Consider the following 21788-nt stretch of genomic DNA (forward strand, 5'->3'; position numbering starts at 1 on the left):
TCGGGCCCGCAGGAGCGACAGGGAGGGCGAATCCTCGCCGCCTCCCCCGCGCCCGCCTCAGCGGCAACGACCGTTGCGGCGCCCCCAGGAGGCCGCTCGCGCCGCCCGCCGGAGGGGGCGGGGCGGGGCCGCGCACGCGCACACAACACCCACGGGCCGCCTCGCCCGTTGCACCCTGGGAGCTGTAGTTCTTAGCGCCCGCCCCGCGTAGGCGCCCGCGCCTACGTCATACCGCTCAGGCGTGGCCGGCTAGAGCGCCGCTACAGAGCATCGATACGCGGCGGGGCGGGTAGAGCGTCGAGAGGCAGCGCCCGTTGCCCGCCCCCCGCGGGGAGCGGGAGGTGGGGCCGCGCCGCGCTCAGCAGGTGCCCGCCACAGCGAGCGCCGCTCTCCGCCGCGGGGACCGTCCCACTGGCCCCGGGGTGAGGCAGCGGCGGGCGGGCCACGGAGGGAGGCGGGGGGACGCTGGGGCGGGCGGGCCCGTGAGGGAGCGGGGCGATACCGGTGCGGGCGGGCCCGCGCAGGGAGCGGCGCGGGCGGGCGGGCGGCTTTTGGCGCCCTCCGTGTGCTCCCGCCCTGGGGGCCGAGCCCTGCCCGGGGCCCCCCGCGGCAGCTGCCCGCGGCCCGGCCCGGGGCGGAGGGCGCTCCTCGGCCATCACCGGGCTCCTGGCGCTCCGGCCCCGGCGGCCCGCCTCGACGCCCCCAGAGGCCGCGCCGCGCCGGGCGCCTCGGGGCCTGCGCGCCCGGGAGACGTCGGAGGGTTTGGGGACGCCCCTGGGCGTCGGCGGGGGGGGGGAATGGGGGGATCCTTCTGGCTGTGCTCTTCCAGGTCTGCAGAGCATAAGCAAAGCATCTCCTGCCCCACAGAAAGCTCTCCGGATGGCCGGGGAGGCTCAGCACCTCCGCGTGTCTCCTGAGGCAGGTTACCAGCTCCCTTGCCTAAGTAAATATGGCCTGGGGAGGAATACGCGTGATTCGGCGAACTTAACTATCGCCTTATTTTACTGTGAGCGGTGGTCGCTTAACAAGGTTGAGGTCAGTTGTGCTGGAGTTCGGAGAAGTGCCGGGAAGATGAAGCTGCTTTGGAAGCATCTCTAGCCCTCCCTTGGCCTGAGTCGGATCCAGTGTACTTAAACATATCCTTGACAGACAGTTCCTTAGCCACCTCTTAAAGATAATGAAATTCGTGGAGTGCCCCCTCTCCCTTCCCAAGGTAACCCGTTTCAGTGCTTGGCTATTGTTTATAGTTGGAATTTTTCCTTAATAGCTGACCTAAATCTCTCTTGTTGAAAATAAGCTGATTATTACCTTGCACTATCCACAGTAGACAGGGAGAACAATAGATCACTGTTCTCCTGTTAACAGCCTAGTCCCTGTTCTCTTGTCTCCACTCGCAGCCCTCTCTAACTTGAGTGAACCCACTTCTTTTTTTTTCTCTGGTCTTTGAACTCTTTCAGTCATTTCCATCATCCTTGAGGTGTTAAACTCGGAACTAGACAGAGCGCTCTGGTGGAGATCTCATTACCTCAGAGGGTAGTGGGGTGTAATCATCTGCCCTGTGTATGGCATCCCTCTTAAAACATTCAGGAGCGATGCTGTCTCATTTTGCAACACTGTCCCGTTCAATGTCACCTGCAACACTGACGTAATCCATTTGTGATCTACTGTAAGACAGACCATTTTTTGCTATAATGCTACCCAGGCAATTATTCCTAAGGTGGTATTCATGCAGTTTGTTTATTTACTTACCAAGTATGGTATTTTGTACTTGTTAGTTTGATGAGAAGCTTTTTATCTTAATCATCAACATCTCCTCATAACTCTTTCTGTCTAGTTTTATCCACTCTTCCACTCCACCTCCTCCAAGTTTGGGGTCATCTACAAACAGTTAATTAAAATACCAAGTAGTGCCAGGTATGCTGTTACCAAACCCTTGCAGTTTGACTGTCTCGAACCCTTTCTTGTTATTTTTCAGTTTTCTCACTAAAGCTGCAACTCTTCCTGTGCTGTGACCTTGTAGTTGAGTCAGATCCTATGGAGAATCTTAAGTGAGGGAACCTTCAATTCCTTTGAACTGGATTCTGTGCACAGAGTGGGATTGCTCACAGCTCAGAACCTGGAAATGTGTGTAAAATCTTGAGCCCTTCTGAAGTTTCGGTGCCTTGCATAGGGCTTTTGTATGTCCCAGGCACCAAATATGGACTATGGAGAAGGAGGTTTCACTGCTGTTTCCCATTCTCTCCCTTGAAACTATTATATTAATTAGGGAGAACTGAAAAGGCTTCTTTTGAGACATCAGGCAAATCACATAACTTGCTTTTCAAAAATTCTGAAAACAGTACAGCTGATACCTCCGGTAGATGGTTCTATGCCCCCTCTCTGTTCTAGGTTCTTTTAAATTCTTGCTTTGTGGAGAAACATTAGAAGAAGGTTGTGGACCTCCTCCATTCATTGTCTTTCTCTTATATTTCCCTAGAAATATCTGCTTTAATTCTAACCTTTTTCAAAATTGCATTTACTCTTTTAGAGAGCTTTCTGGTATAACTATCCAAATACCTGATTCTCACCTACTTGATATAGGATTAAAGTTATAGGTGAAGCATTAATGCTTTGTTATATGTGTAAGGGATTACTTTATCTGACCACAAATGGTCCATGAGACAGAGTCAGAGGGGATAGTTTTAACATTCTTAATGCTAAAAGTCATCAGAAAATATTCTGAGAACCAGCAACCTGTCAGTTAAAGTGAAAGGGCTGGTTTTGTGATGAAAGTGTGGCAGATTTAGTCCAGGTAAAGAGGGAAAAAATTATTTCCTTTGAAATGGCATTTCACAGTGGAAAATTTACAAATTAAAATCTCTGGGGTTGGAGTCTAAGCATAGATGAACGCTGTGTGTATACTGACGTTACTGAAAGGAAGAGTCTGGCATTGGCGGGGTGATAAGCTAAATAACCATTTATTTTTCCTCTATCCTCTAGAGCAATATATTCTTTTTTCTTTTCTTTCTAATTTGTTTAGATGTGTCACACTAAAAATCATGGAACTAGGAAAGGCGAAGCTTCTGAGAACTGGCCTCAATGCCTTGTACCAAGCAATTCATCCTGTGCATGGCATTGCCTGGACAGACGGGAAACAGGTCATACTAACTTCTTTACATCTCCACAACGGAGAACCAAAGTTTGGTGACTCAAGTGTTGTTGGTCAGTTTGAACACGTCCATGGACTCTACTGGGGCCCGTGTCCCGCTGATGCCCCAGCTCTGCTTGCTGTTCAGCATAAAAAGCATATCACTATTTGGCAGCTCTGTTTTAATGCCGCAGAAAGAAATAAGCTTTTGGTTTCTCAGATATGTGACATTGGCGAGCCGTTTCCAGTGCTCCCCCAGGGCTGCGTATGGCATCCGAAGAAGGAGATCTTGGCGGTGCTAACTACGCGAGATGCCTCAGTCCTGCACTCCGTTCATCTCAACAACTCGAGAATTAAAGCAGATATTAAAGGCAGCGGTCTCATCCATTGCGCTTGCTGGACTAAGGAGGGCAATCGCTTAGTAGTCGGAGTGGGCAGTGCCCTTCATTCTTATATATGGGACGATGCTCAGAAAACCCTGAATGCTTGCTCTTTTTGCCCAGTCTTTGATGTGGGAGGCTACATCTGTGCTGTAGAAGCTACGCTGAATTTCCAAGTTGCTGTCGCTACTGAACTTCCTCTGGACAAGATCTGCGGCTTAAATGCCGGTGTTGCATTTGAAGTTCCAGCGAGCATTGACACAGACTCTTTTCCCTCGCAGTCTAGCTTATGTGGCGAGGAAGAATACTCCATGGACGGGGGGATAAAGTCACTGGACTCTGAGAAGTCTGCATCCGTTGTTACGTCTCCCGTGGATCTCACTCACATACTTTCTGGCAAGCAGGGCACTGATTCCAGTCCTCTTCTTCACCTGAGGCCCAAGGACTACCTGACGGGAAGTGGCCAAGATTCGTCACATCTCATTTTGGTGACTTTTGAAAGAAAGGTTACCTCTACCAAAAAAGTTAGCATCCCAGGCATTCTGGTTCCTGATATAATGGCTTTTGACCCCAAAACTCAAACTGTATCGGTTGCGTCCAATACTTGTAACATTATTTTAGTCTATTCACTGACTTCATCCAATTTGCCCAATATTCAACAAATTCAGCTAGAGAAAAATGAAAAACCAAAGGGTTTGTGCTTCTTGACCAATAAATTATTGTTGATAATGGTTGGAAAACAAAAATTCACTGACCCTGCATTTCTTCCATCTTCAAGATCAGACAAGTACATGATCCGCTTGATGATTAAGGAACTAATATTTGAAGTGTCTTCAGCGTCTGCACCAGCTGATGCGAGCTTCGGTTTTAATCTTATTTCAAACATACCTCAAGACATTTCTACAGACGTTCACCTTCTAAACAGTGGACTCCTGCTACCAGGTCGTGCTGCTACTCAGTCCCCCGCCAGCAGAAGAAAACTCATTGAAGAAATTAAGAGCCCCGCTTACGAGCAAAGCTGGTTGAATGTGAGTGACCTCAAAGAAAAAAAGGTTTCCATGAATTTTCCTCCAGCTATTGAGTCTCTGGATGCCGAACCAGTTAATCGCTCCGTGGCACTGTCTGCCACACCACTGGCATTTTGTAACAAGTCAACATCGCCAAAAAGGCAGATGGATGCGGCGTCCAAAATACCAAATTCTTTTAAGAATAACTTATTCAGTGAAAAGGAAGCAAGTTACTTTTCGAAAAATGTAGAAAAACTGTCTGGTAACTTTACAGAATTACAGCATCATCTCTCTGAATTAACTGAGCTGCTAAAAGCTGGGAAGAAAAGTCTTCCAGTCTACCCATCTTCTCAGGAACCCTCTTTTATTAACATCACCTATCAGGTAATTTTAATATTGGAAGCCTTAATGATAAAACATGTTTATGGACATTTTCCATACCCTTAATATAATTATATCTCAGTCCCTATTTACAATTCTTTTAAAACTGTGTATTAGTACTTTTCTCTGACAGGAGATAAAATGAGGGAAATGTTTCAGATAATTCTTGTAATCTTTAAATTAAAATTATTGTCACTTCACATGGCTACATAGGTGTGTATGAATGAAAGCACTGCTATCTGTAACAGTGATGAAAACAGTATTTTTAGAAAAAAAAAGTTATCACTTACTGGTCAATAGGATTAGATTTATGTCTTCTACAGTCCTGTTGCTCTACAAACCTTTATTGTTTTTAAAGTGATGTAAATATTGAGGAATGTCTGCTATTCACGGGTGGGCTGAGATGGTCGAATGTGACCCAAGCAGGCACATCCTGCCTTTGTAGGCAGGAGCCGGTGAGACTGCAAGTAACCCCAGTTTCAGTAGCAGAATTCAAGTTTTAGGTGAAGTTCCAGAAAGTTATTGTTTTTCCTAAGCAATTTCTGAAGCTTTTTGCTTACAGATGTCAGTGGGGAAAACTGCCATCTGCAGGAGTTGATCTGTATCTCCTGTCCTCTTGTGAGGTTCTCAGATAACTGGGACCAAAACCAAAAAATTGCTTTGTCTCTGAAACAGAAATCTTGCGAAGTAATATTGAGAGTACTGTCTGAGCAGGAAAGAGACCCTTTAGGACACAACAGATAAGTCAATTAACACAGCTTTAAAATGGCTTAAAAATCATATTTTGTATGAGAGGCTTGAATTCTGAATTATCTTGTCCATTTATTTTCCTTGGCTGAACGAAGGTACTTCTAAATCTCGTGCTAGAAAGTGTAAACTGTCTGATTGTCAAAATATGACACAAAATCCACTAGTCCTCTTTTACATATTAAGACTATTAGATATTAATTTATCCCTAGTCAATATTCAAAGACATTTAAACCACCATTTGCTTTCAATAAACACTTATTTTGTGGCTTTATTATTGCTAAAAATAATGGTTCTTAGCTTAGGTCCTAGACTGTCTTTGCTGTTCTCCACTGTAAGCATTTAATAGTTGTAGTAACTCTAATTTTTCTAGCTCTCTTAAATCTTAATTAAATGTGAGGCGTTACTCTGAAAAGTGCCCATAGAAAAGTGAAAGTTTTCACCAGTGAGTTTGCTCTCTCATTTATCCGAGATATTTATTTAGAAGCCCACTTTATATTTGAGGTAGCACAAGATTTTATTATGTTTTTATACGCTGTTCTCTTTTTACAGGTAGTTTGGAAGTGAATCAAATTCTAGCTTGTAGTTGCACTCCAAGAGCTAAAATAGTTATACTTGTATGAGGATGTTTCACAAATGAAAATAAGGCTACAATTTAAACTATGGATTTTAATCACTGATGATCTGTGATAAGAAAAGAATTTGACTTTCAAATTATGGGTGAAGTTGGAAATTCTGGCAGAAAATGCTGTCTTTTAACCGTTGCCTGGGTATATTTGACATGGAAATCATTAACAGGCAAAGAGGTCCTCATCTTGTGCTCTTCTCGAATGAATCTGACCCCTGATCATTTCGCTGCTGCCCAAGCTATTAGCTGTATTTTACAAATCGTAGAGGAAACCCTCAATGAGCAGCATCTGTCAGAGGGCAGCGGCACGTTTGTCAGTGCGGGAGGCAAAGAGCACGTGTGTGTCTCCGAGCTCCTCTCCAGCAGAACTCTTGTGTGTGCTTGGGTCCATCCACAGCGTGGAAGCGGAAACAGAACTTACCTTATGGCATTTATCCTGTCTGATATTATCCAGGCTTCTCTGGGAAGTGACATGGTTATGTGAATTTTATCCTGTACCGGGAAACAGAGTTTGTAGATTTTGTAACAATTTATTTTATCCTTCAAAAATGTTTTGCTCTGCCACGTGGGAGACAGTCTCTGAAGACGCTATTTGGATTTTTAAGGTTTTGTGCAGTGATGATCAAAGGTGTGATAGACAAGCGCTTCTGATACGTTAGACTGCTCCTCGTTCCAAACATATATGGATAAGAGTTCTCACCTCTTCATAATACGTGGATCAGGGAGGAGGGAAGACAGAAAACTTGCTGCTTTACAGACTCCCCGGTGAGATGTTCCTCGCAGGTGATAGGGTGAGAGTCTGGATTCTGCTGTGGATGTAGCTTGTTGCTTTCTTCAGCAGCAGTGTCTGATTTCTTCTGTAGTTCTGACAGACGCTGACTTTGCACGTAGTGACTTTGCACAGATCATCTCTTTTTGAGAGCTGGGACTTTAAAGTATAAATCTTGAAAATTAGTCTGAATGTAGCATTTGACTTTTGTAAATGATGTAGTTGAAGGCGTATCTGTGATCCTGTTTTGATGAATGTCATTTTGATATATCTGCTTAACCATACATCACTGTATCTAATGATTCTTTCTTGAATTTACAGAAGCAGCTTTCCAGAAATGGTTCAGATGAAAGGCGAGCTGTTATTCTTTGTGATGGTAAACTCCGTCTAAATGTAGTCCAGCAAATATTCAACCTCTCTCTTGTAGAAATGCAGCATGGTATGTTATAATTATCCAATAATACACACATTTTAAAAATACATGCGATATTCTCAGTCTGCAATAGCAATGTGCATAATCTGATCTGGAACAAAACAAGGAACAAATAATGAAAGGATATTAGTAAAAATTTGCTCTTTTGTTTTATAATGCAAAAATTCTTCTCAGTCGAAGCCCAGACTGATTATGCAAACCTGTTATGTACTGGTACCCCCTTATGAAGCTGCTGAATTTCAGGAAAATCACTGTCACCCAGTATCTTATTTATATTTTCAGCTATTCTGAACAGAGAACTCTGAATAACAAGGAGGTTCGAGTCGACTGGTGGTTTTGTAATCCAGTTTTCTATATTTTAATTTGTAGTTCCATCATCTGGTCTCCCTTAACCAATCCTGTAGTTCTTTATAAACACAAAAGTAGCTCTGTAAATTTTAGTGGTATAGTTTGCTTCAGTTTTTGCTGTGAAGGAAACTGCCTTTCTTCTTGCTGTTTTCTTCTCTGCTCTTACCCATTCATCCCATGCACATCCTGTATGCCTATATTTGTGTCAATTCTAAGTGTCTTATTTTCAGCAAAGATTTCTGCCTTGGGGTATGATCTCTCACTACTCCATATATTCTCTGTACTGTAGTCCAGCAACTGCAGCTTTACCATCTGCTCACTGGCAGATTACTGAGCAACTGTCGCAAAGACTTAAGGCTGKTTTTTTTGCAATTATAAAAGTGTTATTTTTCTGTAAATAGTTGTTAAAATATGTTTAATATTCCAATACCTAGATGAAACTGTAGTATAATAACTCACAAGTGAATTGTGGAAAGGTCCTGACCACTGTCTTACATTAGTTTATTGCAAGATCAGTCACCGCAAGATCAGTCACCTGTACTGAAACACAGCAGCTATTTAATAATGTCGTGGCACAACCCAGAAGCATATGATATACCCAGACAGTTTTGTAGATAAAACTTCAGCTTGAAAAATTAGAAATTGATATCTTGAGCTGTAAGACCTGAACAACTTCTCTTTCTGGCAAATACTGAGGAGTGTGTCTCCATTACCTGCATTAGTTATGACTTCTTATTTATAGCTTTAAAAAATGTAAACTTAACAGAATTGCTTACCCATGAATGAGTAATCATCATGAATATCATCATGAATATGACTAGCCTTACTAACTAAAATTTAAAACTAAACGGTGTTATAATAGAATTCTTTATGGATTTGACTAATACTAGGAGATAAATGGGCACACCAGCAGTGGTATTTTTAAAATCAATACAATTTAGGAATTTGAAGTTTTGTCCAAATGAGAAGTTAAGGCGGAAGATTAAAGGGTCGTGTGCTTTTAAACTACAATCTTCTCATGACCTTACTTGTAACATGAAGTTACATAGTGTAGCTACACGAAACAGCTGGAAATATTTCACTAAACCCCCACAAGCTCTGTCTTATTACTTCATCACTTTAAAATATGCAAGTATGAAAATTTTCTATTTTACATAAATTGGTAAAAGTCAGTGCTTCTAATTCTATAAACAATTTCAAAATGTAAAAATAATGCTAATAATAATGTAAAATCAGATAGAAAATGGACCAGAGACGTGGGGCTTATACAGTGTGGTACAGTATTTCTTCCTTAGGAAGAATAGAAGTTGTTTAAATTGTTCTCATAAGCTAAATAATAGAAGCTGTTTCTAAATTGTTATATGAATTTGACATTTATTTTAATAAAGCTCTGCTTTGTACAGTATCTGCACAGCTTAAGAACTGTAAAATAGTCTATGAATACCTAATTAAAAAGTCTGATGCTTCTGAATCCTGTTGTTCAGGATTTCATTCCTGTTCCTTATTTAAAGTGTGCATTTACCATAGCCCCATCTCCTGGTGGGAAGATTGGTCTGAAAGCTGTTTGGCGTATTTGTTTACACATACCTTTATTTTGGAGATCATGCAACCTGTATCTCCCCGGACTTTTTGCTAGAAAAACTGTGAACATACAGATGTATTTAACTTTTAAAGAAATGTTTTATATCTTAAATATACCTAATTACAAGAAAAATTATAAACAGATGTTTACATGTTTTCACAGGTTCATCTTGGATTGTTCTCACAGCAGACAGTGAGGGCTTCATTCCATTGATGTTTACATCCATGCAGGAGATAGTCATAAGAGATGCCAGCATGAAAGGTTATAGCGTCCGTTCTTCCAAAACTTTGGACATCATCAGTTCTACAGAAGGGTGTAGACCCACTTGTTCGGAAAGCCTGGACATCACGAGTTCTTTAGAAGTCCTCAGAGACTGTTCTTCCAAGAGTTCAGGCAGCAGCAGTTCTTCAGAACAGTCGAGCAGAAAAATGTAATTTTTAACAGCAATTTTGTAATTCCTATCTTTTATGATAGCAGAGTTTTAAATGTGCTGTGTAGGACTGAATTTTTAAATAATGGTCTGTCTCATACCTCTGTTGAATTTCCATCATTGCTTGTTGAGGATCGCTGTAAATCATGTCATTATTTATTTGGTCATCCTTGGAAACATCAGCCTTTTCTTTTTTAACTGAGGAGTGTTTTAAATCTACCTCTTGCTACACGTTACAGACCAGGTCTTTGTATCCTCCAACCACTTTTTGTAGGGGTTGAAAAAAATGAATTCTTACAAGTTCCAGAGCTAAGGTTTCCATCTTGGTCTGTAATATGTTGGTGGTTTTAGGTGATAACACACTTGCATAATAAAGAAGTCCTTGAATGCACTCAGTTTTTCCTCATTTCCTCACTTCTGTCAAATCCTGAAATATTTTATTGTTCTTATTCAGAAACTTCCAGGTGTTGTGTCTACAGAAGTTCACGCATTTTTGCACTGATGTTAGCTAAGGGCATAAGCACTAGTTTAGGTGTATGGAATTTGGGCCAAAGCGTGATCGTGTTGAATATCTGTACGGTGTAGGAGCAAGGCCCTTTTCTCTTCCTCTGCCCCCAGTTTGTCTCTGTATACTTACCCTCTGTGTAAATTTGGGAAGGTTGCTGTCACGTGTATCATCTCAATAGTCATAAAATGACATTAAAGTTGATTACATCTGAACAACTGTAAGCATTTGCTAGTTAATATTTCTAATCTAATAAACATTCTTTGTCTTCATGTAGAACTTTTTCCCCATTACCTTTGAAACAGTACCATAATATTAACAAAATTGGCTTTAATACATCTGTTTTAACTTTCATAGACAATGGATGTATGTATTGAACTGTCAGAGGAGAATTTTAATATCTGTTTTAATATAATTTGTAGGACTTTAAAGGTTGACTGAAGAAACTGCTTTATAGGCTTTTATAGGGAGAGAGAGAAAATTCAGAGGTAAAATTTTAGATAACAGCACAAGTTATGGAGCATGGACTTCAGCACTGCAAAAAAATATAGTAGTCCAAGATTGTTACCCATAAAATTAAAGCATGATAAAATTTAAAAGTTTGTCAGCCTTTCACAGTGGCATTTACTGTGTGCAAAAGAATCAGGTGAGGAGATTATAGAATTGGAGCTGTCGTCTCAGGACTAGTATAATCTTTTTTTTTTTTTTTTTAATTGCCTATTTGGAAATTCAGCCATTGTCACCAATCATCTGTCCACAAAATATAAAATTAAAGATACAAGGGTAGGTAAAGCTGCCAAGAGAACCAAGTGTGTGTTGCAACCAGAAGTCAACAACCTCGGCTTTTGGTGAACAAGAGGAGTGGAACAGGTGAAATAATGGTCTGGCCTGCTCCAAAGCTTGACAATAACCAAAGCCCCACATATATGAAATGTATGGCTAATAATAATAGGACTTTAATTTTCAATACTGAAAACATTTTGAGAGAACAGTGCAGCAATTAGTCATTACCATAGTCTGATGTAGGGGGCTGAAGACTGGAACTAGTAGAGTCCGTGACTAAGGCTGCTACTACCTTGTTATGATAGCATGGGTAAGTAATTTAGGTTTTTTATTTCAGTTTAACTGCGATATAGGTTAATAATAACCCTTCAAATAGGTTTTGTGAAGCATAATGCAGCAAGTGTACAAAGTATTTATGAATAGATTTAGTACGTCAACCAGCTTCTTCCAGACAGTTCATCAAAATGTATAGACAAGATTACATTGAAAAGAAAACCAAACACACAGGAAACCTGAAAGATGTTAAACTCTTTTTTTAGTTAACACCTCTCATCTGCAAAAGAACAAAGGAACCAGTGCAAAACTGATTAGAGCCGTTATCTTGCACGGGTGCTTCAGTTATTTACCTGCAGGACAACTTCAAAGACTTACTGGTGCTGGGATAAGCATGAGTTACGGGAGCTGAATTTAAAGTAGAGTTTGTAATTTACCTTTTTTTAAGTCTCTCTCTGAGTTTGGTTTTCATTGTAGGCAATTCTGTGTCCGCCGTTGTAGGTGCTACAGGTTAATACCGTGACAGGGAGTCGTCGTAAGCTTGGAGATGGGGACACCTTGGAGATAAAAAGCACTTGCTGCAATGTCACTAGATCTTGAAGACAGAGGTGTTATTACACTAGGGTTTATGTCAAGAAATGAACAGCTAATGGTTTTCAAAATCTCTTTGATGAAATGTTATTAAAAATCTCATTTTCATATATTGATTTTTCATTTTATTTTCTTCTACTGAAACTTCTGCTGGTTCTTGACTGAATATGGATTTTGTTGAAATCCATATAAAGAAAGCCTGTGCTCTCAGTGCCTTTGAAAAGATAAAACCTTAAATGAATCTTTTTCATGTCAAATCAGAGATTTCTATTCTGTTTACAATGTCCCAAAACTTTAAAAAATGAATTAACATTCATAAACCAGGTAATAATGGGAAAACCCTTTCATCCGTTGTGTCTTTTAGCTCTTAAAAGCAACCTTTAAAAGAACTTGCGAAAGGATCCTCTCAGCTAAACCTTACTAAAATAAAATGACCCAATAACGCTACCGTTTCAATATCACAAAAATGAATTGGCCTGGAATAATGTGAATTTCCTCAGCAACATTTTCGGATGTACACACTGTTCTGCTGGCTATAGTCTACTATGTGATGAGTCTAATTGTTATGTGTAGTTAGTAAGTTATTACAAAAAATGTCTTCTAACTAACTGCAGATATTGTCCGTATGAACCATAAGCTTCATTCAACTTACTTGGAATTTCTTTCAATATTATCAATCATCAGCCATGTTCTTCATACATATAACATCTATAAACACCCAGCAGCAGCACTGCCCGTCGATACAACCAGACCACAGAGGATCGACCCCTTTCAAATCCTGGAGAGCAAACGTGAAGCAACTTCCCGACGAGTGCCTGCAGCTCAGCAATATCCTCGAGGCGGGAGGCCCACCAGGTCCCTCAGACACTTGCATGAAGCTAGGGAGCTGATAACCGGCTTCGATCGAAGCCCGAATGCCTCTGCTTCAGGCCTGTGCTGGTGGCAGTGCCCAGGACCTGCTCCCTTCGGACTCCGTTAGTACTGGGCTGGCAGTAAGGGTGGGATTCATTTCACCAAGTTTCAGACGGTTTAAAGTTGCCTTGCCAAAGATGGCTGGAAAGGGCTTCCCTACTTTCAACAAACAGGTACCTCCAAAGAGGGGGTTGGTTACCTCCTCTTCAGATTGGTGGCCAAGACAGATGAAACAAGTCACCCGGTGGAGGTGTCCTTTCATCTCCATTCTCCCCCAGCTACATCTCTTGAAGCACATTTTATATGGTCACATTTTGTCTCCTATGCTCCACATCTCCATACATCTTTGTTCCATCTTCAGACCATGCTCTGCTTTTGGTTGGAGCCTGTCAGTTCCACAGCTTAATTTTGTGCTATGGATACAACCTGCCATCAGGCTTTACCTTTTCCACCTATTGATTGAATTTGCCAGAATTTAGAAGTGCTTTGGAAAAATACTCCAGACCTGACTGAATTACATTCACAGTTGGGGTGCTGGTATACCTGATAGATTCAGAAAACTATGTTGAGAACTGGAAAATGGTTTAATTTTAAGACCACTTAATATTTATGCAGCAGTAGCAAACAAAATTGTACAAAACTAGTGTGCACTTGCAGACTAATTAAAATCAGTCAGTTAGATGTGCTAGTGCTTTTCATGGGACCAGCCCAAGGGATCTCAGAATTGTCTTTTTTAGGCTAACCTGGACAAATGCTCAAATAAGAGAAAAGAAGCCATTAAATTTCATCTCAGAACCAAGGAAATTGCTTTCCTCATCAATTTCCAAGATTTTCCTGTTCATATTCTTTATTAAATGGCATTATGTTTTGAACCATAAATTGACTCTTATTCCTGTTTTCCATATATTCTGCTAGCTGATCAGGCTTTCCATGTCAGCCTCTTGAGAGCTTGAGTAGAGACCGGTATATCAGCCCATCAACTATTTGGAAGTGCATCCAGTGACACCACAAGTCTGCCTGTCCTTTTAGACAGACAGACACTATAACACCAGGTTCTTGTCCTTGATCAGTAAGAGTTATTTTATCCGTCCTCTGTTAGGCTACTTTAAATTATTTTATTTTTTAGTGTTTAGGTTCCCCATTTATTTTTTGTGGGTATATTCCTTCCTAGAAAATGATACACCTATAACTCTTTTTACTATATCCTACTAAATCCCTTACTTGTCTCCGCTCCCCCAGTCCTCTCAAAGAACAGAGATAAAGTGGATCCCAGAAAAGCCTCGGGATTAAGTGGTAATCTTCCTACCTCATTCAAAAGAACAGTCAAAAAGGAAATGAGAAGTAACAATGTTCTTTATCGGCAACCACAGTTAAATCTTTCTGCGTCATTTCTGCGGAGAGTGAAAAGTGCCCGATTCCGACGACCGCTGCACAAGTCAGCGACAGAGGCCCAGGAAACGAGGTGCCGCTTTGCTTTTCTGCCCTGCTCCACTCTGGCCGTTTGTAGGCTCGTGGTGTCAGATTTGGATTCACCGCGTGTCTGCACCCAGTGAAACTGGGGGGCACCAAAGGCGGTTTTAAGGGGACACTTCCTTCTCCGCGTTGCTCTAAGAAGTCTGTGGCTGTTATCAATCAATCACTGGCAAAGCAACATTTTACAACCAACATTGATGGATTTTCTGCACTTGCATTGACTGTTCCTTCTTTCTTTCTTCCTTTTCCCCCTCCTCTCAGCCACGGACAAATAAAATAAATAACAAAATATTTCTCTTATTTGTCATGTCAAGCGTAGACTAAGGCTGGCATGGTTTTGTGAGCGGGGGGGACCAGACTCTCCTACAGATGATACGCATTAGCACAGCCCGGTGCATTTTCTTCCTTTACTTGGGGCCACACCGCAGGCAGCAAGTATGATACTGTGGGCTGGTAACCAGCAAGAGCACAGGGGGGTCTGAAAGGTGAAGGAAAATGCTGACCGACAGCTTCCCTGTGGATAATTTGTGCTAGTTCCCAATGCATTACATCCTGCACTCTCCTACTGGTGCTCACCTTTTAGACTGGGTCTATCAGACACTTCCTAATTGGCTTATTACTGCCTGCAGACATCGAGCCCGCAATCAGCGCTGGTTGCTAGCAGCACCATGGCCAAAGCGCATTCGTTTCTGTCCTATAACTCTGATAATGCAGACATCCCAGCATGTTTTCTAACTGCTTGTCAGTCCTTCTGTCAAGCTCCTTGTTCTTTCAGTTGCACAGGCAGAACAATTAAATTACGTCTTTCTTAACCTTCATTACGTTGGTTCTGCCGACAGTCCAGCTCCTGGGGAACCACTCGTCCTGCTGCGCTGAAATTCCACCTTGTTTGCTGCAGTCACCGATCATCTCTTGTGTCAAGTTGCTGCTTTTTCTATTGATCTGCTTTTATGTGAACACTGGTTCAGAGAGTGAATCAGGGAGGGACAAAATCTGAACATGTGAATATCTGATAATTACAAAAACGTAATTTATTCTCTGAGTTTCCTCTTCACTGCATGTGGCATTCAGGTGTCTAAATCCAGCACCTTTCCTCCCAGTCACTGATATCAATCCAACAACCTTTAAGAAAGGATTTCAGAGATTTTGGAGGGAGTTTGCTTGTCCTCCGGCTCTTCTTTCATCCCCGTGAGTCAGTGCAGGAATTCTGGAGTTTCCCATTCTCTCTACCTGACCAGCTCAGCACAGCTGAGACTTTGCCAGGAGTTTGGAGGTGACCACAGCGGCACATTTGTCACACACGTATGTCAGTGCTCACGGGTATCCACCAAAATACTGACTCCAACATGGGCAGCACTGGTAGAACTGCTGAAGCTGCTGGATGTGGCAAACGTGCGGATTCTTCTTGGTGACTTTGAAGATGGCCAAAGGGTGAGTTTGGTTTGGAAATTAAAAGGAAATATTTCATCATGGACTACAGCTGATTTCGAAGATGTGAAGACAGAAACTTGCCAACTGTCCTAAACCTGGTTCCATCACCATGACGATAAGCTGGTGGCCTGAGTTGGCCTTAGGCAGGTGAAAATAGCCTTTGGGAAAATAACCTTTGGAAATGAAAGTCCTCAACAGAGGCTACTCAGGCACAGAGGAAAACCTGTAGATCCCATGTTGAATGGGATTGGCTCCACGGACATGAGCAAAGACGGGCAAGTAGGGGTTGGCTGCCACGGTCTCGGAGGTGTACTTCCACCTGCTGATCAGCTCTGCAGGGCCTGAGCAATACTTCGACACTGTCTACGGCAGAGTGCAGCATTACTGAGGACAGAAAGCTGAAGGGAGTAGCTGAAATTCATAGTCCTGTCTAACATCATTCGGGACAAGAAATAAATCTTATTTCTGCTTCCGCACTTTAAAGAGCAAAGCTCCATGTTTTCCTACCATCAAACCAACCAACCTGCCTTCTTCACACGCTGCCAGCTAGTTTTATAGTAGCCAGGCTCTTAGTGAGGTCCCCTGTTGTACTGCTGCTCTCAGGTTAGAGATGCTGCTCTATAAGAGCCTCTGAAACTATGCTGAACCTTGTCTGCAGAGCGCTGGGACCATTCCCCCTCCATTAGTTGTTCAGCGGTGCTGTGCCAGCTTGTGTCTTCAGAGACTGTAAACTCTCAGGTGCAACAGAGCACGAAGTCTCCTTCTCTGCCTCACAGATGGAGACATGTGCTTTTTCTTTGTCTTTTGAATACATTTTATACAGCAGATTTGGTGCCAAGTGATGTGAAAGCTGTCTACTTTCGTACATTAAGCCTATAACATACACTCATTTTGTAACCAGAATACTCAGCAACCTGCTGACACAGCTGAACCAAGGTGTTGCAGAGAGTTAAGGTGAAAAAAACAGCACTCAGGGCAGCACCAAGAACTTGTGATCTCAAAAAGAAATCGCATGAAAACAGAACATTCACTCCCTCACCTGCCAGTTTTATGAACTCAGCTGGCCTTTGCATGGATCAGTCTTGGCAGTCTGCTGAAGGAACAGACTCTGCCGTGCCACTGTGAGCTTGTTTTTCCTGTAACTATGATACAAAATTCATACAAGGTATGTGATCGACCACTATACACTACATTGCTACGGGCTGTGCTCAACCCATGTGAGACTTAGAACTAACTTGCGCACTCTTCCTTGTCTTCAAAGACCTGGACAACAAATACCAGGTACTAAAGGACCTAAGTTTCCCTTGCCAGTGGTCTTCTCAAGGAGATTGATTTACTTTTGCATTTTCTATCTACAAGTCAGAAAGACAGTAGAAAAGGAGGTGAAGAAGTGATACTTGGCAACAAACTATGGGCCCACAGAAGCAGGGTTTGGCTGTAAAACATTGTCCACTTCCGGTATTTTACTTGACATGCAGAAGGTGAATGGAGACCTGAGGATGCAGCAAGGATTGAACCTAGCAGCGACTCTTTTAAGGTGCAGGACTGACTAAAGGAATTACTTCTCAAATCGCCAGTGCCCCTCCTGGAAGCCCAGTGACCTGAAACCTGAGGTCGCTCACTCTGGGACCTCCCAGGAGACAGATGTCCGAGGTGGTATTCACCTATTAGAGTGCAGGACTCAGCACGGGTGATCTAATCCACCTAAGCCGTGGCAGGGCAGCAAGCTAAGGGGCAGACTGAAAGCAGCAGGGTGGGAGAACGTGGTCAGCAGGACACGGCTGGAAGCGGTGACTAACAGCAAGCCCCTCTTACAGGGAGCGACAGGGATGACAGCTCACCCACGCGGCCGGCGTGACTAGCGCCGAGCCTGCTTACCAGCGGTGATGCTTGGGAAGGTGTACAACCTCGGGAGTTTTCAACAGGGTCTTTAGCCACAAACGACGAGTGGGATGAAACTGGGAGAGACAACTAGTGACTAACCCAGCTACTGCCTGTACCGGCGACCAGTCCACTAGAGAAGATGCGGGCTGCCATTGGTGTACTTCAGCGGGTGCAAGGAACGGGCAAGGTTTGCCTTGCAGGGGACTCTGCAGTGACATGCAACTCTGTTATCCTTTTCTTTTCTCCCTCTATTAGTGTAAATCCATTTGCTGGAGCTGCTTGAGTGCAAATAATGCACTGAGAAATACAGTGCATTAGGCACCCAGCTGGTTTAGTCCAATCTCCCATATTCTTAGGATCGTATTTGGGTAATACTTGAATGAGACCCCCTGGGAATTAAACCTGGCCCTTGTTACGACCAATCAGTGCAAGGCAGAAGATTTATATCAGATTAGTATTTATTCTGAATGGTTGTCAATGTAAGAATCTGCTTCTTTCAGTCACGTGGTCTGAACAGATTTACCAAGTATATATATCATTTTAAAAAGTGACAAGAAGATACAAAAAAGTTCATTCATTTTACAGCACAAGCACTGAGCCCTCAAAAACAAAATTACAAAAATCTTACTCTGCAGTTGCTTCTTCCATTCCAGTGCTTTTTTTTTACTTAAAAAAATACATTCATTTTATTAACAGAAGTACAACTCTGATAATCAAATAAAAAATTTGTCATTTTCAAAATATAAAAATACTCTGGTACATTTAATCCATGGAACTTTTCTATTTCATTTTGGCAATTCCCATTAACACTGCCATATGCAGAGTGAGGACTGTGTGCATGTTTATTCGTTAAATATCAGCATTTTCTCTTTGAAAACAGAGGAATAGAGTTTAGAATCTACCACGTTTACCCTGCTAGAGCCTGAAGTCAGCTGGGTGTTGTGCAGTTTACAAGCAACTGCACAACTGCTCTAGAAAGAATGTCTTACACCACTTGCAAGACACTCCAGTCAGCCCCAGCTGATAGTTTCTGCAATCCTTTTATCACCAGGCTAGATATTCGGCTTACGTAAACTGACATAGATCTACTGCCATGCAGCTACAGATTTATAGCAGCTGAAAATCTAACCTATTAAAAAATAATAATAATAGCCTTTACAGGGACATCTGTTTTTCTTTCTAAAGAAGACTATCCAGAAAAGCACAAATGTTACAGAATAAATCCAACCCCAAAGTTTGTTTGCTGTGGAGTTTTGAGCTATGTAGTACATTACCACGTAACTTACTCGTTTCAAAATGCAGTATACCTGTTATCGCAAGTTCTACCAGACTCAAAATTGTAAACAGACTTATTTATTGTTGCAAACACAGATGCCCCAGGCATACAAACCTTGTTTTTTCAAGACTGAAACTAAAAAAACAGCCTTAGGTATCAATTCAGCAGAAGTCTTAAACATAGTTAACTCTTTCACCCCCCCACACTCCAGTCAGGAGCACCAAAATACAGCCTTAAAAGCTCACTCAGGCTTAAGTGCTTTGCTCAATTAGGACAGCTCATTAGGCCTTAGACTTCAAACTTGCCTGAAAAGGTTTCATTATTAAACTTAATGAGACACCCAGTGGATGCACTGATTTTACTTCACAACATCCTTCTGTGAAAGCCTTCCCAGCTTCCAGTCCCAGCACCATCAGTCACTTCCCAGATGGCCTGGAGCAAACTGTTTGTGGTAACTGCCTCTGGTGACGCCTCCAGCAAGTGCTCCCAAACAGCAGCAAGCCGTCCCTCTAAAGGCACTTCTGGTACAACATAAAGACACCCCCTGTATTGATACAGAGAAGCCAGTGTGCTGCACATTTGTTTCTTGTCTTGTGCTACACTAATTGCCTTACATTAACGAGCCTTCAACTCTTGGATTCATCACTCTCCCCTCCAACTTCAGATATCTGTGTTCAGAGCCTCGTCATTTTAGCTCGTGCTTTGAATCAGCCGCTGGGGTATCAGTATGGGAATCAGCTGCTCGGTCTCTCCACTGGCTACCGAAAAAGCTCAGTGGCTGGAGCCTGAACTTAAATGCCCCAGAAAGTGCCTGAAGTTAGCTGTTTCTTTTATCTACAAAATGTGTTCTGCAGTGTGAATCATAGTAGAAATGAGGTTTCAGTTGAGGTATCTAATGCACAGTGAAAACCCTGGCTGAAAAAAATCACCATTTACAAGTCAGGTGTGGCCTCGTTATTATAAAACACTGTGCGCGAGCGGAGACTGACAGCCATGCTTTGGTGTTTTGTGAGGCAGAGAGCCTACACCACATGAGAAATGGATGAGTACCATGATTGCTTAAGGCCAAAGTTGCGGAAATTCATACTGCATAGGTTAATTTTTTGGAAAGGACTACTGATTTGGGGTACTTTGACTGGAGATGTCATTTTTGAAAATGTCAAGTACTCACATTCTGGCAAAGACCAGTTTAAAGGTGTCAAACAAGGATCTCCAGATCAACAGTAACTGGAAATGTAAGCTTATGTTTCACATAAAATCTATAAAGTTAAATTGCATCAAAATCTCTTTCAGAATAACTCTTTGTGAGAAAAATTCTCAAAACACGTCTGCATCTGTGGTTTGCTTCATTTCAAAAGAAACTAAATCCTAACTTTATGTAGCACATTTCAGGATTCCAAAGTGCTTTCCAAACATACTAGTGTGCAATTTAAATGTAGAGATTATGTCTGAAAACCACCCCAGCCTCTGAGGGTGAAAGATATCACACAGGAATTAGTCAGCAGAGGTGATGAAGACTACCCTTTCTAGCAAAGATTACAGTCAGTTCAGGTCAGAAGGATGTATCCCACTGAGTTAAAATTTGCCCAGTACATCCCATTTACATTATTTTCCCTTAACGCCTAAGTCCATAGAACCTCCTGTAGCCACAAGATCTTGGCTTTGCATTATCATAAAAAAAAAACCCAAAACTTCAATAGCTTATATACTATTCCTGAACATTTGTAATGTCTATTTTAGAACAGTGCATGAAGTTATGTATATACTGAGTGGTTACTGTCCTCTCTTGAATTCATCACTGACTGTATCAGAACCATCCTTTATCCTTTGTGACAAAACAAGAGCAGGGAAGTGACCCAGAAGATGCTCAGAGAATTTGTGTGTGGGATGTGAGGCTGAGTTTGGAAAGTCATTGCATTCAGAGCTTTCACACCAAGGTGTCCTCTCCATGTTCATCAAGGTTTTCTGTGCTTTTATGGTTCCTTCTGTAAAAAGCAGAACAAATCATATGTGAGCAGACTTCTGTATTTTATTACTAACTGAACAGGCTACAGCTTGGCATTCTCAAACAACAAAGACAACTGAGAATCACTAGCAAGATGTGGTTGTTACAGGCAGCGACTACAGTACCTAAACAGAGAGACCCAGTTCCATTTTAGACCTCTTAGCCTGTCCCCTCTGGTCTGCAGCTGCCACTTAAGAAAGCAGCCAGTGTCTCAGAAGCCCTGTGTCACATCAGCTAGCCCCATGAAGGTATTTTGGATACCTTAGGGCAATGAAATGGTCCCAGATATCCATGTTTAAGCACTGGAATTATTCCCTTAGCATTTCAATCCATTTCCAAGTCTAGCAATTTGTGATGATAAAAACAAGACAGACATAGTCTACCATTTAATCCATCAATCTACTAGCATAGACTGGTCTACAGAGTAGTCTTCTGTGTGTTCTTAGTATAGTGGGGCTTCATTTGTCAGAGGTGGATGATTTTGAGCTAGACAAGGTTTTCTTGGGAGAGGGACAGAGAGGGAAGGAGGGAAAAGGAGAGGAAAAAGAAAGACAAGACTGCTCAAAGCTTTCCTGTATTTTTCTCTCTTTCCTTCCTGCTCCTCAAAATGGTTTGGACATTTCCCATGTGCCAGAAACACCAACAATGCTTTCAAGAATTCCATTTTCTTCTATTTACAAGTAAGTCATAACTATTCACTTTTTCTCCAGGAAATTAATCTGGACAGAATATTCTTTACTTCTGACTTGAAACACTATAACAATAGTGCTTCGTGCACCACCCTAGAGGAAAAGTAAAACACAGCAGCTGATACATGAGATAT

General features: G+C 42.2%; 2 protein-coding genes across 12 annotated transcripts in view; one reads left to right on the forward strand and one right to left on the reverse strand.

Moving 5' to 3' along the window:
* Window positions 1-342: 342 nt before the first annotated feature.
* Window positions 343-10556, forward strand: LOC112967205 (WD repeat and coiled-coil-containing protein). 8 transcript variants are annotated; one of them, XM_026068125.1, is made up of 5 exons: window positions 804-1213; window positions 1976-2124; window positions 3020-4898; window positions 7361-7478; window positions 9565-10556. In XM_026068125.1, the coding sequence occupies exons 3-5, from the start codon at window positions 3039-3041 to the stop codon at window positions 9834-9836; spliced, it is 2250 nt and encodes a 749-aa protein (XP_025923910.1). In that variant the 5' UTR covers window positions 804-1213; window positions 1976-2124; window positions 3020-3038; the 3' UTR covers window positions 9837-10556. The 8 variants fall into 8 exon arrangements, 6 of the variants coding, with proteins under 6 accessions (XP_025923911.1, XP_025923910.1, XP_025923909.1 ...); XM_026068126.1 differs by lacking the exons at window positions 804-1213; window positions 1976-2124 and adding an exon at window positions 343-422; XM_026068124.1 differs by lacking the exon at window positions 1976-2124.
* Window positions 10557-19021: 8465 nt separating this feature from the next.
* MFSD2B (major facilitator superfamily domain containing 2B) overlaps window positions 19022-21788 on the reverse strand; it is a 36582-nt gene continuing 33815 nt past the window's right edge. For all 4 annotated transcript variants that reach the window (XM_026068133.1, XM_026068131.1, XM_026068129.1 and 1 more), the window contains one exon: window positions 19022-20945. In XM_026068133.1, coding sequence (XP_025923918.1) covers window positions 20888-20945 — 58 coding nt within the window. In that variant the 3' untranslated portion in view covers window positions 19022-20887. The remainder of the gene's footprint in view (window positions 20946-21788) is intronic.

The sequence above is a fragment of the Apteryx rowi genome, unplaced genomic scaffold, assembly GCF_003343035.1.
Source record: "Apteryx rowi isolate R43461 unplaced genomic scaffold, aptRow1 scaffold_269, whole genome shotgun sequence".
Classification (NCBI taxonomy): domain Eukaryota; kingdom Metazoa; phylum Chordata; class Aves; order Apterygiformes; family Apterygidae; genus Apteryx; species Apteryx rowi.